This window comes from Heptranchias perlo, chromosome 22 (genome assembly GCF_035084215.1).
Source record: "Heptranchias perlo isolate sHepPer1 chromosome 22, sHepPer1.hap1, whole genome shotgun sequence".
In the NCBI taxonomy this organism is placed as follows: domain Eukaryota; kingdom Metazoa; phylum Chordata; class Chondrichthyes; order Hexanchiformes; family Hexanchidae; genus Heptranchias; species Heptranchias perlo.
This window is the reverse complement of record NC_090346.1, coordinates 49,690,081-49,708,132: the sequence shown is the minus strand read 5'-3', so window position 1 is coordinate 49,708,132 and position 18,052 is coordinate 49,690,081. Positions and strand designations below refer to the sequence as shown.

General features: G+C 47.6%; 1 protein-coding gene across 2 annotated transcripts; it reads left to right on the top strand.

Annotated features, from left to right (window-relative positions):
- Positions 1 to 335: 335 nt before the first annotated feature.
- Positions 336 to 16,652, top strand: LOC137340805 (nucleoside diphosphate kinase-like). Of its 2 annotated transcripts, XM_068003597.1 has the most exons (5): positions 338 to 547; positions 9,247 to 9,377; positions 11,561 to 11,662; positions 14,940 to 15,052; positions 16,241 to 16,652. In XM_068003597.1, exons 1-5 carry the CDS (start codon positions 433 to 435, stop codon positions 16,359 to 16,361), a joined length of 582 nt encoding a protein of 193 aa, XP_067859698.1. In that variant the 5' UTR covers positions 338 to 432; the 3' UTR covers positions 16,362 to 16,652. The 2 variants fall into 2 exon arrangements, with proteins under 2 accessions (XP_067859699.1, XP_067859698.1); XM_068003598.1 differs by lacking the exon at positions 11,561 to 11,662 and having other exon boundaries at positions 336 to 547.
- The last annotated feature ends 1,400 nt before the right edge of the window (positions 16,653 to 18,052 follow it).

The following is an 18,052-nucleotide window of genomic DNA, read 5'->3' as shown; positions in this document are numbered from 1 at the left end:
GTGTGGAGCCTGGAGCTGGGGGGGGGGGGGGGGTGTGGAGCCTGGAGCTGGGGGGGGGGGGGGGGGTGTGGAGCCTGGAGCTGGGGGGGGGTGTGTGGAGCCTGGAGCTGGGGAGGGGGTGGAGCTGGGGGGGGTGGAGCCTAGGGTTGGGGGTGGAGCCTGGAGCGGGGGGTGGAGCCTGGAGTGGGGGGGCGGAGCCTGGAGCCAGTGGGTGGAGCCTGGAGCCAGTGGGTGGAGCCTGGAGCCGGTGGGTGGAGGTGGAGCCTGGAGCTGGGGGGTGGAGCCTGGAGCGGGGGGGGGCGGAGCCTAGGGTTGGGGGTGGAGCCGGGGGCGGGGCCGCCGGTTGACTCGGTCCCGCCCTGTCCGGCCGAGGGTTGATAGGCCCGGGTCCGGGCCGGGGGTGGCGGTGCATTGGGGGCCGGGCCGAGGACGATGCTGCAACGACTGGTTGGGTTGCTGAGGGTCGGGACCGTCAGCGGTTTCGTCCCATCTCCAGAGATCCGCTGGTCGGCGTGGACCGCCGCCGGGCTCCGCTTCCGCTGCTCGGGTAGGTGATGGGCCGGGGGCCGGGGGCCTGGGGCCGGGGCTCGGGTCGAACTTTCCGCCTCGGAACTCGGAAACACAAAGAAACTCGCGGCCCGATCACCGCTTTTTGCAAAGTTAATGGTGCTAAATAAATGGTAGTTAGTTAGTTGGTTATTTAGTTAGTTGGTTATTTAGTTAGTTGGTTATTTAGTTAGTTAACTTGCCCAGCTGTGTGGGAATCGCGCGCTGGTGATGTGATAGTTTGTGATGTTATATTGGAATCTTTTCCAGATGTTTCTCTATCTGGATGATGTGGAGATGCCGGTGATGGACTGAGGGGGACAAATGTAAAGAATCTTACAACACCTGGCGAAGGAGGAAGCCTCCGAAAGCTTGTGATTTTCAAATAAAACTGTTGGACTATAACCTGGTCTAAGATTCCTTACATTTATCTGCAGACTTAGGGGTTCAGGTACATAGATCATCGAAGTGTCATGAACAGGTGCAGAAAATAATCAATAAGGCTAATGGAATGCTGGCCTTTATATCTAGAGGACTGGAGTACAAGGGGGCAGAAGTTATGCTGCAGCGAAACAAAACCCTGGTTAGACCGCACCTGGAGTACTGTGAGCAGTTCTGGGCACCGCACCTTTGGAAGGACATATTGGCCTTGGAGGGAGTGCAGCGTAGGTTTACTAGAATGATACCCGGACTTCAAGGGTTAAGTTACGAGGAGAGATTATACAAATTGGGGTTGTATTCTCTAATGTTTAGAAGGTTAAGGGGTGATCTGATCGAAGTTTATAAGATATTAAGGGGAACAGATAGGGTGGATAGAGAGAAACTATTTCCGCTGGTTGGGGATTCTAGGAGTGGGGGCACAATCTAAAAATTAGAGCCAGACCTTTCAGGAATGAAGTTCAGAAACATTTCTACACACAAAGGGTGGGAGAAGTTTGGAACTCTCTTCTGCAAATGGCAGTTGATGCTAGCTCAATTGTTAATGTTAAATGTGAGATAGATAGCTTTTTGGCAACCAAAGGTATTAAGGGATATGGGCCAAAGGCAGGTATATGGAACTAGATCACAGATCAGCCATGATCTCATTGAATGGTGGAACAGGCTCAAGAGGCTAAATGGCCTCCTCCTGTTCCCATGTTCGGTTTCCATGTTTTGGGTCAGTTTGTGTCTGTTCCCGATCAGTCTCTGGTGTTTCAGTTTGACGACCAGCCTGAGCCCGGAGACTGAAAGTGAAGTACTGTTTGCTGAGGCTGCGGCTGAGTCTGGGTCTATTAAACCTGAAGAAAGTTATTCCTTGTCATTTGGCTTTGGATTACAAAGAATCCTACGGTGATTTCACTATAAATAGGATCCAGACCTGAGACTCAGATCTCTTGATATTGGTGACTGGCTAAAAGGGACTTCCAGTTGAGGTAATGGGGTGTAGTTGAAAGGGAACCCAGCCCTGTCCTGTCTGGTTACAGAGCAGCCCGTGAGTGTGTGTGTGTGTGATTATAAAGAGAAGAAACTGTCGTGTGTGTGTGTGATCCACCCACAAGTTCTAACAGCCTCGTGAATGTGACCATAGTGATTTGTTTGAAACTCGTGGACAGGCTCAGCCCTGCTAGTTTGCACTCGTCTAAGTTACAGAATTGTCAACATATCCTCTTGTGTCTAAAAACAGACTTACAATTTCATTTACAATTTTACTTCAATTAAAATGAATCTAACTAAATCTGCTTCAATTATATTTAATTGCATTACTGCTTCATAGAAATGAGCCTCCAGTGTTGTAACAAATTATTTCTTCAGAGTGCATGGACTGTTTTATATAGAGTCAGGTCATCAGATGCTTCAGGAAGCTCAGTCTGTCACTCTGTAGCTATTCCTCTAACTGCACTTTATTTTAAAATACTTCAGTCTTGTGGCCACATACTGTACAGTTTAATTTCTAGGTAGCAGTGTCTGTGTCCTGCAGACATGTCCTGGAGTGTTCTTGGTTATCCTCTAGAGAAAATGGGGTAGAGCCAGATACACTTGAGTTAAATACTGTTTGGAGCGTGGTCTTGTGTAGTGGACTGGTTATCGAGTGGTGGGGGCTGTGGGGGACCAGGAGTCCGTAACCAGGAGCGATGATGTTTCACTGAAGCTGCAACACCTGTTCAAAATAACACCTTGACTTAGCAGAGTGTGAGTGCGTCTGGTTAACACATCCAGTGTGCAACTGATACTCCAGAAGGGATCTAAACCACTGAATTATCACATCGATAACTTAATCTCTAGGTCTGATATTAAACTTAGTGCAGTGTTGATACAGTTACTGAATAACTATTATAGTATCGCGTACTACACAATATCCCTACACTCTCAACCCAAAATTGTTACATTGCTGCCTTGATTTGCTGAAGACAACCTGCTGTGTATTTCCAGCATTTTCTGTGTTTATTTGTGTGGGCCTGTTGGTTGGAATGAAGGTGATGCTCAGATTGTGGAATCTATCACCTCATCTGATCTGAGAACGGGCTGCAGCAAGTTCATGTTTTATCCACTTAATTCCTTTCAGGTTCATTAATTTTTTTTTTACATTCATCAATGTAACAAACACCAGCATCTGAATAATGTTCAACTCCATCAAATTCACACTCATTTCTGTCTGCAGCTCCCACACCCCAACTTCCAGACAGTCTATCCGCTACAAATATCAACACAGCAAACCTCTCTTTCAGACACCTTTTGCAGTTTGTAGCAATTTGCCAAGATTTCTTCGACAGCACCTCCCAAACCTGTGACCTCTACCACATAGAAGGACAAGGGCAGCAGGCACACGGGAACAACACCACCTGCACGTTCCCCTCCAAGTCACACACCATCCCGACTTGGAAATATATCGCCGTTCCTTCACAGTCACTGGGTCAAAATCCTGGAACTCCCTTCCTAACAGCACTGTGGGAGAACCTTCACCACACGGACTGCAGCGGGTCAAGGTGAAGGCCCATCACCTTCTCGAGGGCAACTAGGGATGGGCAATAAATGCCGACCTCGCCAGCAACACCCACGTCTGAGAATGAATTTTTAAAAATGCTGCCTTTTGCAATTTAAATCAGCTGCTCAATCTGCACTAAAATCAAAGCTCACTTCATCAGGAACAAACCATCTGATCTTTTTAAATAAACAACTGCCCTTCAGTATAAGCAATCCACATTTCATAACAGGGACATGAGGTAACAATAACTGTTATAGCTCTGCATAAATTGATTGCCATGTTTGCCAAGCACTTTCTTTGTGCCTTGTGACTGATTTATAAATAGAGACAAATGTAGATATGGCTGTTTGGGAAACCACTGCCTAAAGGCCACCTGGGTGATTATTGTTCCATTTATATGTCCTGTGTCGGGAGGGGTCACAGGCCGGAGCGAGGCGATCGAGGGAGTTGAAGGTGATTTGCTGAGACATAGGGTATTCGGGAAGGTGGGGGGTCGGTGATCGAGCAAGAGGCAGAGTCTGGATCTGCCCAGTTTGTGATGGGTGGAGATGGACCATAAGAGATAGGAGCAGGCCATTCGGTCCCTCGAGCCTGCTCCGCCATTTAATGAGATCATGGCTGATCTGATTTTTACCTCAACTCCACTTTCAGATGGGGTGGGCAGCGAGTGTTCATGGAATCGTAGAAAGTTACGGCACAGAAGGAGGCCATTCGGCCCATTGTGTCCGTGCCGGCTGAAAAAGAGCTATTCAGTTAATCCCACTTTCCAGCTCTTGGTCCGTAGCCCTGCAGGTTACAGCACTTCAGGTGCACATCCTGGTACTTTTTAAATGAGTTGAGGGTTTCTGCCTCTACCACCCTTTCAGGCAGTGAGTTCCAGACCCCCACCACCCTCTGGGTGAAAACATTTCTCCTCTGCTCCCCTCTAATCCTTCCATCAGTTACTTTATCTCTGTGTCCCCTGGTTATTGACCCCTCTGTGAAGGGAAATTGCTCCTCCCTATCCACTCCATCTAGTCCCATTTTTATAATTTTGTACACCTCATTAAATCTCCCCTCAGCCTCCTTTGTTCCAAAGAAAACAACTCCAGCCGATCCAATCTTTTCTCATAGCCAAAATTCTTCAGCCCTGGCAACATCCTCGTAAATCTCCTCTGTACCCTCTCTAATGCAATCACATCTTTCCTGTAATGTGGTGACCAGAACTGTACTCAGTACTCAAGCTGTGACCTAACTAGTGTTTTATACAGTTCTAACATAACCTCCCTGCTCTTATATTCTATGCTTCGGCTAATAAAGGAAAGTATCCTGTATGTCTTTTTAACCACCTTATCGACCTGTCCTGCTACCTTCAGGGATCTGTGGACATGCACTCCAAGATCCCTTTGTTCCTCTACATCTCTCAGTATCCTCCCATTTATTGTGTACTTCCTTGCCTTGTTTGCCCTCCCCAAATGCATTACCTCACACTTCTCCAGATTGAATTCCATTTGCCACTTTTCTGCCCACCTGACCAGTCCATTGATATCTTCCTGCAGTCTACAGCTTTCCTCCTCACTATCAACCACACGGCCAATTTTTATATCATCTGCAAACTTCTTGATCAAGCCTCTCACATTCAAGTCCAAATCATTAATATATACCACAAAAAGCAAGGGACCTAGTACTGAGCCTTGTGGGACCCCACTGGAAACAGCCTTCCAGTCGCAAAAACACCCGTCAACTATTACCCTTTGTTTCCTGCCATTGAGCTGATTTTGGATCCAATTTGCCACTTTCCCTTGGATCCCATGGGCTTTTACTTTTTTGACCAGTCTGTCATGTGGAACCTTGTCAAAAGACTTGCTAAAATCCATGTAGACTACATCAAATGCGTTACCCTCATCGACCCTCCTTGTTACCGCCTCAAAAAATTCAATCAAGTTAGTCAGACACGACCTTCCCTTAATAAATCCATGCTGACTGTCCTTGATTAGTCTGTCCCTCAGAATTAATTTGATAATTTTCCCCCCTGCCCACCACCGAGGTTAGACTGACCGGCCTGTAATTACTCAGTCTATCCCTTTCTCCCTTTTTAAACAAAGTTAGCAGTCCTCCAGTCCTCGTTAATGGATCCTCGAGCTGGTGGACTGGAGTGGGGAGAGGTGGATGAGCAATGTTCTGGAGGTAGAAATGTGTGGTCCCACCTTGTCTCCTAACCAAGGGCACAATGGTCTACATCTCGTGCTCGTGGAACTGGGAGTCCAGTTGGACCCATGAGAGCCCATGACCGGCCTCCAGTCGAATATACAGCAGTCCCTGCTGAAGCTCAGTGACCCTGCTCCCGAACTAAGGGTGTTTGGAACCCCCGATGATTTTGTGGGTAAAAGCTGCTGAGTGTGCCCCAGCTCAACTTGTTGACTTGTAGATCCTTCCCTGATTTGATTTGGTTTGGTCCTTGGAATGGAATTGGTCGTCGAACCACGATGGCAATAAATTAAATATAAACAGCAGGTTAGTCAGTGTCTGTTAGTGCGGTGTGTCTGATACGTTAACCACTAGTTACATGTGGTGAATTAGCGTTTCTGATTAGTACTGTTAGTCACATGACCTCTACATTCTCATGGTGTATGCGTGGGAACTTTAACCTTTCTGTGCGTTTGTTGGTAAAACGATGAGCTGAAAAGGAGTGAGTTTGAGTGTTTTTTTGATCGTTGTGGCTGCTTTACTTCCTTGGTTATTGAGTGGTGGCAGATGTTTGTTAAGTGAATATCCCCGTGTGAAGCACATTTACCTTAGAATAGAATCATAGAAGTTTACAACATGGAAACAGGCCCTTCGGCCCAACATGTCCATGTCGCCCAGTTTATACCACTAAGCTAGTCCCAATTGCCTGCACTTGGCCCATATCCCTCTATACCCATCTTACCCATGTAACTGTCCAAATGCTTTTTAAAAGACAAAATTGTACCCGCCTCTACTACTGCCTCTGGCAGCTCGTTCCAGACACTCACCACCCTTTGAGTGAAAAAATTGCCCCTCTGGACCCTTTTGTATCTCTCCCCTCTCACCTTAAATCTATGCCCCCTCGTTATAGACTCCCCTACCTTTGGGAAAAGATTTTGACTATCTACCTTATCTATGCCCCTCATTATTTTATAGACTTCTATAAGATCACCCCTTAACCTCCTACTCTCCAGGGGAAAAAGTCTCAGTCTATCCAACCTCTCCCTATAAGTCAAACCATCAAGTCCCGGTAGCATCCTAGTAAATCTTTTCTGCACTCTTTCTAGTTTAATAATATCCTTTCTATAATAGGGTGACCAGAACTGTACACAGTATTCCAAGTGTGGCCTTACTAATGTCTTGTACAACTTCAACAAGACATCCCAACTCCTGTATTCAATGTTCTGACCAATGAAACCAAGCATGCCGAATGCCTTCTTCACCACCCTATCCACCTGTGACTCCACTTTCAAGGAGCTATGAACCTGTACTCCTAGATCTCTTTGTTCTATAACTCTCCCCAACGCCCTACCATTAACGGAGTAGGTCCTGGCCCGATACGATCTACCAAAATGCATCACCTCACATTTATCTAAATTAAACTCCATCTGCCATTCATCGGCCCACTGGCCCAATTTATCAAGATCCCGTTGCAATCCTAGATAACCTTCTTCACTGTCCACAATGCCACCAATCTTGGTGTCATCTGCAAACTTACTAACCATGCCTCCTAAATTCTCATCCAAATCATTAATATAAATAACAAATAACAGCGGACCCAGCACCGATCCCTGAGGCACACCGCTGGACACAGGCCTCCAGTTTGAAAAACAACCCTCTATAACCACCCTCTGTCTTCTGTCGTCAATCCAATTTTGTATCCAATTGGCTACCTCACCTTGGATCCCGTGAGATTTAACCTTATGTAACAACCTACCATGCGGTACCTTGTCAAAGGCTTTGCTAAAGTCCATGTAGACCACGTCTACTGCACAGCCCTCATCTATCTTCTTGGTTACCCCTTCAAAAAACTCATGATCAAATTCGTGAGACATGATTTTCCTCTCTCAAAACCATGATGACTGTTCCTAATCAGTCCCTGCCTCTCCAAATGCCCGTAGATCCTGTCTCTCAGAATACCCTCTAACAACTTACCCACTACAGATGTCAGGCTCACCGGTCTGTAGTTCCCAGGCTTTTCCCTGCCGCCCTTCTTAAACAAAGGCACAACATTTGCTACCCTCCAATCTTCAGGCACCTCACCTGTAGCTGTCGATGATTCAAATATCTCTGCTAGGGGACCCGCAATTTCCTCCCTAACCTCCCATAACGTCCTGGGATACATTTCATCAGGTCCCGGAGATTTATCTACCTTGATGCGCGTTAAGACTTCCAGCACCTCCCTCTCTGTAATATGTACACTCCAAGACATCACTATTTATTTCCCCAAGTTCCCTAACATCCATGCCTTTCTCAACCGTAAATACCGATGTGAAATATTCATTTAGGATCTCGCCCATCTCTTGTGGTTCCGCACATAGATGACCTTGTTGATCCTTAAGAGGCCCTACTCTCTCCCTACTTACTCTTTTGCCCTTTATGTATTTGTAGAAGCTCTTTGGATTCTCCTTTGCCTGATCTGCCAAAGCAATCTCATGTCCCCTTTTTGCCCTCCTGATTTCTCTCTTAACTCTACTCTGGCAATCTCTATACTCTTCAAGGGATCCATTTGATCCCAGCTGTCTATGCATGTCATATGCCTCCTTCTTCTTTTTGACTGGGGCCTCAATCCCCCGAGTCATCCAAGGTTCCCTACTTCTACCAGCCTTGCCCTTCACTTTATAAGGAATGTGCTTACCCTGAACCCTGGTTAACACACTTTTGAAGGCCTCCCACTTACCAGACGTCCCTTTGCCTGCCAACAGACTCTCCCAATCAACTTCTGAAAGTTCCTGTCTAATATCATCAAAATTGGCCATTCCCCAATTTAGAATTTTAACTTTTGGGCCAGACCTATCATTCTCCATAGCTATCTTAAAACTAATGGAATTATGATCACTGGTCCCAAAGTGATCCCTCACTATCGCTGCTTATTGTGTGTAAGGTGTTTTCTACTAAAATTAGTGCATGTGGTTAAAAAGGTGTCACCATAGCAACACCTGTGGCTAGTCAGTGATTTCTATTGGACAACGCTGGGTTAAGAGAACAGACAGGTTTGAGTTTTGGATGCAGATTCATCGGACACTTGATACCGACCGATCGATCCGTGAACTTCCAGCGTGGGCTTGTACCTGGGATTTCGTGTTTGAAAATGATGCAGCTGAGCAGGTATCAAGTTGTAGAGTTTATCGCCTTTGTTTGGGTGCTGTTAGCGATATCCCATCGCACACTGCCGCGGGAAACTCCCATCGCAGCTCAGCTCGCGGGTCGTTGATCTGTGTGTTTGAAACCATTGTTCAAGCAGATAGTGTCGCCCATGAGTTATATTGGAACAGGAGGCCATTCAGCCCCTTGAGCCTGTTCCACCGTTCAATTAGATTATGGCTGATCTGTATCTTAACTCCTTGGTTCCATATTCCTTGATCCCCTTAACTAACAAAGTTATGGTTACCTATCCTGCAGCCCACAGCTGAGAGAGTTCCCTCCTGAGAAGTGGATGTCAGTGTGGGGTCACTGGGTAAAACCGTTCCAATGTAAATGGGCCGACTTTTGATCTGTCCTTCCTCCTCCTCCTCCTCCTCCTCCCCCCTCAGGGATTGTTGGGATTCGTGAGCGGACACTTGTAGCTGTGAAACCGGATGGAGTCCAGAGGCGGCTGGTGGGAGAAATAATCCAACGTTTTGAGAAGAGAGGGTTCCAGCTCGTGGGACTGAAACTAGTGCAGGTACAGCAAGATCCCAGTGCTCCCATCTTCGTTACGAGGCAAAGTCCTTTTGCAAACACACAACCTGCCAAGGTTCTATTTTCTGCCCAAATGAAAGGCTTCTATTTATATGGCATCTTTTATTATGAGTTACTTTGAAGTCCTATGAACAGCCAGTTAATCTGTTTTTAGGTGGTGTTGGTAGAGGGAGGAATGTCAGCAGGACATTCTCTGCTTTAGTGCTGTGGGATCTTCTTTAACATCCACCAGAACAAACAGATGGGGGCCTCTGTTTAATGTCTTATCCGAAAGACGGCCTGGATTCTGTGCTTGAGTCTCTGGAGTGGGACTTGAACCCACCACCTTGACTCGAAGGCGAGAGTGACACCCACTGAACTACGGCTGACACTATTGGTGAATGCAAACCTTGAACGTGATTCTGTCTAAATCCCTGAGCAGGTTTTTTTTTTCAAGCCCCTCTAATCTGAACCTCCAGCTGTAGCATCGTATTGACTTTAGCCGGTGGGTCCACTGGTTTTCTGATCACAGACCCAGGTTATTTTTCACAAGCAGCCCCATTGAAACCTGATTGAGCTCCACTTCCCCCGTAACCCTGACTACTGCGGCCTTGCGCATTCTCTGTAGAATAATATCAAAGATGAGCCTCTACATCCACAAATATTCTGCTGTCTCCAGCATATGAGGGAGAGCAAAGTCTGCTTTCCCGTTACTAACTCTGCTTTGGGCCCTGTGACTAACTCTGCTTACTTCTGCTTTGTGCCCATATCCTTTCCCACCAGTACTTAAAGATTCTGTGCCTCTGACCTTTTTGCCACTGGATCTGATGGGAAGTAAGTGGTCTTACTTACAAAATTGTTTTGTTTTACAAAATGAGCATTTAAGTATCTCTGCATGTGGGCGTGCGGCCGAGCGCTGGCGGCCGTGTCTGGGCGTGCGGCCGAGCGCTGGCGGCCGTGTCTGGGCGTGCGGCCGAGCGCTGGCGGCCGTGTCTGGGCGTGCGGCCGAGCGCTCACAGACCTACCTGACACCTTATGACTATCAGCCTCTGCCGTGAAAGCTGACTGGTTCTTACAGAACCTTTTCAGGAACTATCTCAAAAATATTTAAAAGCAAAAATACTGCGGAAGCTGGAAATCTGAAATCAAAAACAGAAAATGCTGGAGAAGCTCAGCCAGTCAGGCAGCGTCTGTGCAGAAAGAAACAGAGTTAACGTTTCAGGTTGAAGACCTCTCGTCAGAACTTTAGGGAAGGAAACCTACTGTTCTTACCCGATCTGGGCCTATATGTGACTCCAGTCTCACACCAACCTGACTCTTAACTGCCCTCAAGTGGCCTAGTGAGACACCATCTCAGGGCAACTAGAGAGGGGCAATAAATGCCAGCAACGCCCACATCCTGAGAATAAATATTGAGGCAGGATTGCCCTGGGGATTTTTAAATATTCCCTTAAACCTTCCTTCCACCATTGTTTTGCTGGCGGTATTGTAAACGACTTCTTCTGAGGTTTTAACCAAAGTGGAAGGTCAGCGAAGGTTCAGGAGTATGTGTTTCTTCCCCCCCCCCCCCCCCCCCCCAGAGAGTGTGTGTGTTCAGCGAGTGCACACCGGTGAGCTGTTAACCGCTGCACTGACCTTAGTGCTCATTAATGGATTAAAGATTTCTGAACAAAACACCGTGGTTCTGCCCAGTAATTTCTTTCATAAAAAGAACTGGAGAAAGGTACAGAATGTTAGTGTTTTGCGTGTGAGGATACAAGCAGCGTTTCTGGCCGTTGTGATTTTGATAAACAAACATATTGCAGGAGGAGGCCATTTGGCCCATTGCACCTGTGCTGGCTCTCAGAAAGGCACCCAGAACTGGTCACAATAACTACAACCTAACCAACGATTTGTGCAGGCAAAGCATTATCTCTTTGCTTTTGTGCTCTGTGCCCATTTATAAAAATGAGGATCCCATATTCTTTTCTTTTTAACAGCTTTATCAACTAGTCTTCCCATTGTGTACCCGAGCCCCCAAGTCTCTCTGCCCCTCTACTCCTCTTTGAGGTGTGCTCGAGGGACTGCACTGTACAGTCTGGTTGCTGCTCTACCTGTTTGTGCTTTGTGTGTAAATGAAGCCTTGCTGTTTGGGTGGGGGAGAGCCGGTCGTGATCAGCACTAACCCACTGGACATCTTTATTTCAGGCCCCTCGTGATATGCTTTCGCAGCATTACCATGATCTGCAGGAGAAGCCTTTCTATCCAGCACTGATCCGGTACATGAGCTCAGGACCCATCGTTGCTATGGTGAGTTACCAGGCAATCGTCCAGCAACAGCAGTGAAGCATTTGTTTAAATGATTGAAGGAGTAAAATCTCAGTCTGGAATCCTGGAGCTGGAAGTCTCTGTACAGAAGGTACTCTGTCGGTACCTCATTTGATTTGTTATCTTCAGGGTAAATATTGGCCTCCCAACCTCAGCAGTAAAAAGGTCAGGGACAAGTGGCCATAAACGGTACCCTCCTGCTCTGACTGTATATCCCAGGATTCTCACTAAATTGTTTGCTACGTTACGGTGAAAGTGGTGAGGCCATTTTTCCGTCTCCTTGTTCTAATCTGTGTTACACTTCGTTTCTGTTCACTTTTAAAAAAAATTTGTTCATGGGATGTGGGCGTCATTGGCGAGGCTGGCATTTATTGCCCATCCCTAATTGCCCTTGAGAAGGTGGTGGTGAGCCGCCTTCTTGAACCGCTGCAGTCCGTGTGGTGAAGGTTCTCCCACAGTGCTGTTAGGGAGTTCCAGGATTTTGACCCAGTGACAATGAAGGAACGGCGATAGATTTCCAAGTTGGGATGGTGTGTGACTTGGAGGGGAACGTGCAGGTGATGTTGTTCCCATGTGCCCGCTGCTCTTGTCCTTCTAGATGGTAGAGGTCGCGGGTTTGGGAGGTGCTGTTGAAGAAGCCTTGGCGAGTTGCTGCAGTGCATCCTGTGGGATGGTACACACTGCAGCCACAGTGCACCGGTGGTGAAGGGAGTGAATGTTTAGGGTGGTGGATGGGGTGCCAATCAAGCGGGCTGCTTTGTTCTGGATGGTGTTGAGCTTCTTGAGTGTTGTTGGAACTGCACTCATCCAGGCAAGTGGAGAGTATTCCATCACACTCCTGACTTGTAGATGGTGGAAAGGCTTTGGGGAGTCAGGAGGTGAGCCACTTGCCACAGAATACCCAGCCTCTGACCTGCTCTTGTAGCCACAGTATTTATATGGCTGGTCCAGTTAAGTTTCTGGTCAATGGTGACCCCCAGGATGTTGATGGTGGGGGATTCGGCGATGGTAATGCCATTGAATGTCATGGGGAGGTGGTTAGACTCTCTCTTGTTGGAGATGGTCATTGCCTAGCACTTGTCTAGCGCAAATGTTACTTGCCACTTACCAGCCCAAGCCTGGATGTTGTCCAGGTCTTGCTGCATGCGGGCACTGACTGCTTCATTATCTGAGGGGTTACAAATGGAACTGAACGCTGTGCAATCATCCCCATTTCTGACCTTATGATGGAGGGAAGGTCATTGTTGAAGCAGCTGAAGATGGTTGGGCCTAGGACACTGCCCTGAGGAACTCCTGCAGCAATGTCCTGGGGCTGAGATGATTGGCCTCCATCAACCACTACCATCTTCCTTTGTGCTAGGTATGACTCCAGCCACTGGAGAGATTTCCTCCTGATTCCCATTGACTTCAATTTTACTAGGGCTCCTTGGTGCCACACTCAGTCAAATGCTGCCTTGATGTCAAGGGCAGTCACTCTCACGTCACCTCTGGAATTCAGCTCTTTTGTCCATGTTTGGACCAAGGCTGTAATGAGGTCTGGAGCAGAGTGGTCCTGGTGGAACCCAAACTGAGCATCGGTGAGCAGGTTATTGGTGAGTAAGTGCCGCTTGATAGCACTGTCAACGACACCTTCCATCACTTTGCTGATAATTGAGAGTAGACTGATGGGGCGGTAATTGGCCAGATTGGATTTGTCCTGCTGTTTGTGGACAGGACATACCTGGGCAATTTTCCACATTGTCGGGTAGATGCCAGTGTTGTAGCTGTATTGGAACAGCTTGGCTAGAGGCGCAGCCAGTTCTGGAGCACAAGTCTTCAGCACTACAGCCGGGATGTTGTTGTGGCCCATAGCCTTTGCTGTATCCAGTGCGCTCAGCCGTTTCTTGATATCACGTGGAGTGAATCGAATTGGCTGAAGACTGGCTTCTGTGATGGTGGGGATATCGGGAGGAGGCTGAGATGGATCATCCACTCGACACTTCTGGCTGAAGATGGTTGCAAACGCTTCAGCCTTGTCTTTTGCACTCACGTGCTGGACTCCGCCATCATTGAGGATGGGGATGTTTACAGAGCCTCCTCCTCCCGTTAGTTGTTTAATTGTCCACCACCATTCACGACTGGATGTGGCAGGACTGCAGAGCTTTGATCTGATCTGTTGGTTGTGGAATCGCTTAGCTCTGTCTATAGCATGTTGCTTCTGTGTTTAGCATGCATGTAGTCCTGTATTGTAGCTTCACCAAGTTGGCGTCTCATTTTTAGGTACGCCTGGTGCTGCTCCTGGCATGCTCTTCTACACTTCTCATTGAACCAGGGTTGATCCCCTGGCTTGTTGGTAATGGTAGAGTGAGGAATATGCTGGGCCATGAGGTTACAGATTGTGCTGGAATACAATTCTGCTGCTGCTGATGGCCCACAGCGCCTCATGGATGCCCAGTTTTGAGCTGCTAGATCTGCTCTGAATCTAACCCATTTAGCACGGTGGTAGTGCCACACAACACGTTGGATGGTGTCCTCAGTGCGAAGATGGGACTTCGTCTCCACGAGAACTGTGCGGTGGTCACTCCTACCAATACTGTCATGGACAGATGCATTTGCGATAGGTAGATTGGTGAGGACGAGGTCAAGTAGATTTTTCCCTCTTGTTGGTTCGCTCACCACCTGCCGCAGGCCCAGTCTGGCAGTTATATCCTTCAGGACTCTGCCAGCTCGGTCAGTACTGGTGCTACTGAGCCACTCTTGGTGATGGCCATTGAAGTCCCCCACCCAGAGTACATTCTGTGCCCTTGCTACCCTTAGTGCTTCCTTCAAGTGGTGCTCAACGTGGAGGAGGACTGATTCATCAGCTGAGGGAGGGCAGTCGGTGGTAATCAGCAGGTTTCCTTGCCCATGTTTGACCTGATGCCATGAGATTTCATGGGGTCCAGAGTCAATGTTGAGGACTCCCAGGGCCACTCCTTCCTGACTCTTATCACTGTACTGCCATCTCTGGCCAGCGTGTCCTGTCGGTGGGACAGACATACCCAGGGATGGTGATGGAAGAGTCTGGGACGTTGGCTGACAGCCATACTCACAGATTCATACCTATGTCAGGCTGTTGCTTGACTAGTCTGTGGGACAACGCTCCCAATTTTGGTACAAGTGTTAAACATCATTTGCCATTTGCTTGCCCAGTTGCACAGCTGATTTTAAACCTTTCTCTTAATCCGTTTGTTCCTCCTGCTCTATCGCCTCCTGTTGAATGCAGCCTCTTGTTTTGCAGGTTTGGGAAGGTTATGAAGTAGTGAAGATGTCTCGCACTATGGTGGGTGATACCAGCCCTGCGAAGGCTCATCCAGGAACCGTGCGAGGAGACTTGTGTGTTCACATAAGCAGGTAGTACAGGAGGGAAAACACCTCACTAATAGAACCCTCTCCTGCATCACCTGTACTGGGGACCTGGCTCGGGACCAAAGCAGGGGTTTGATCTCGGCTCGGGCATCAGTAGAGTCTCTGTATCCGTGGACAGGGCCCAAATCACCAGGGCCCCACCCACCCACCTGGAGTCTCCTGTCATAGAATGGCTACAGCACAGGAGGAGGCTATTTGGCCCATCAAGCCCATGCCTGCTCCTTGTAAGAGCAATCCAGTTGGTCCCATTCCCCTGCTCTTTCCCTGTAGCCCTGCAAATTTTTTCCCTTCAAGTATTTGTCCGATTCCTTTTTGAAAGCCACGATTAAATCTGCTTCCACCACCCTTTCAGGCAGCGCATTCCAGATCATAACCACTGTGTAAAAGTTTTTCCTCATGTCACCTTAAATCTGTGTCCTCTGGTTCTTGACCCATCCGCCAATGGGAACAGTTTCTCTTTATTTACTTTATCTAAACCCTTCATGATTTTGAACACTTCTATCAAATCTCCTCTCACCCTTCTCTGCTCTCAGGAGAACAACCCCAGCTTCTCCAGTCCATCCATGTAACTGAAGTCCCTCCTGTGGGGAAAGTGCAGCAAGTTGGACACGCGGGTTCAGTATTCCTCTGGTCGCTGTGTGCAGTGAATTGTTAAGATTCACGTGTTGGTGTTTGTTTAAAATGACTGAACAGAGGAAATGCATCCACACGGGCTGCAGACATACCGTCCCCTCCCCTGCCACTCCGAGGCTGACTCAGACTGTTCGCAAACATGACGTCCTCTTTTGACTCAGAGCCGAGCCGCGACTCCATAATCCTGTCCGTCACTAAGACTGCTTCTGGGGTTCTCTCGTTCTTCTGCTGCTGAAGCTATGGCAGATGAGTGGAGACACCCCTCCCCGTCCCTGGGACTCTAATAGTGGTACCTTAGTCTTCTCTCTTGAATCAACCATTCTCAACACCAGATCTCCCTATGACCCACACTGTTGGTGAGAACACGGCACGGTACAGACCAGAAAAGACTCACGTCTATCTAGGTGATCCCAAAGCCACTCCCTCAAATATTGTTCCAATTTGCCCTTAACCTTTCTACACCATCAGCCCGTGTAGGACCCGAGCCTCACTGTTACTGTGTCCCTTTATAATTTGACTTTTTGCTTTCTTTCCTCACAGAAATGCCATCCATGCCAGCGACTCAGTTGAAGTGGCCAAGAAGGAGATTAGCCTTTGGTTCCACAGCAGTGAACTGGTAGAATGGGAATGTTGTACTCACAGCAACACCTACAGTCTATAAACACTTGAGGAGCTGGCTCGTCCACAACACGTACTACCTCCTGTGACATCCTGTCTTAGCGTGAATTTTACATTCAAACGCTATAATAAAGACTTGTCTCCATTATTGAAACAACTCCACTGCACCAACTTCGCTTGAACCTGGAGTGAATTGGGAGTGCTCTTAAATTCCTCTAAGACATACTCCAACTCCTTGAAGTTATGCTCCAATCTAAATTCATTCCAGGTGCTAGTATACAGCAATAAGATTCCTGTAAAATATTGATCTGCATTAAAGTGGGTTGCAGGCCGGCCTAGTGAATCATTGTCTTTTGTTTAAAGAATTTTCCCACTACAGGACTGACTTCATCGGCTTGCACGTATAATTGTACATTTTTAACATCGTAAAACGTCCCAAGGTGCTTCACAAATCTAATCAGACAAAAACTGATACCGAGCCAAAAACAGAGACGTTAAGACAAGTGACCAAAAGCTTGATCGAAGAGGTGGGGTTTAAAGGAGTAGAGGTTTAGGGAGGGAATTCCAGAGCTTAAGGCCTAGACAGCTGAAGGCACGGCCGCCAATGGTGGTACAAAGGAAGTGGAGCAGCACAGAGATCTCGGATGGTTGTAGGGAGGGGTGAGGCTATGGAGGGATCGGAACACAAGGATGAGAATTTTAAACTTTGAGGGGTTGATGGACTGGGAACCAAAACAGTCTAACAAATTCTGAAATTTCTAGGCTGTTCTGTCAACAAACTTTTTTGCCCATTCCTTTTCCCCACTTCAGGGCACCGGGTCTTTGCGTGTCAGCCTTGGCTCACCACAGGAGATGACCATTCGGCACATTGTGCCTCTATCTGCTCTTTGAAAGAGCTATCCAATTAGTTCCACTCCCCTGCTCTTTCCCCATAGCCCTGCAAATGTTTCCCCTTCAGGTATTTAACTTTTGAGAGTTATTATTGAATCTGCTTCCACTGCCCTTTCAGGCAGCGCATTCCAGATCATCACAACTCGCTGCGTTTAAAAAAAAGTTTCCTTGTGTCGCCTCTGGTTCTTTTGCCGATCGCCTTAAATCCGTGTCCTCCGGTTACCGACTCTTCTGCCACTGGAAACGGTTTCTCCTTATTTACTCTGTCAAATGTCATGATTATCAAATCTTCCCTTAACCTTCTTTGTTCTGCAAACTTTGAATTATACCCTAGGGCAGGAATCCTAATACTGACCCCTGGGGACCACCACTGTGTACTTCCCTCCAGTCTGAAAAACAACCGTTCACCACCACTCTCTGCTTTCTGTCCCTTAGCCAATTTTGTATCCACACTGCCAGTCCCTTTTACTGCTACAATGGCAGCATCCTCTTTCATGAAGACAGATGCAAAGTATTCATTTAGTACCTTAGCTATGCCTTCTGCCTCCACAAGGCAGCAGTTCAATTTGTGGTCAATGGTGACTCCCTTGTAATTTCCTGCCACTTGTCAGCCCAGGCCTGGAGACAAAAGCTGCTTCATTATCAGGAACTGAACATAGGCATCAGCAACAAACTGCCCCACTCCTGCCCTTATGACGGAGGGAAGGTCATTAATAAAAGCGGCTGAGGATATTTCAGAATAATTCCTGCAGTGATGTCCTGGGCCTGTAATAACCACAACCACTTTCCTTTGTGCCTGGTGTAACTCCAGCCACTGGTTTTCCTTTTGACTTCAATGGTTCC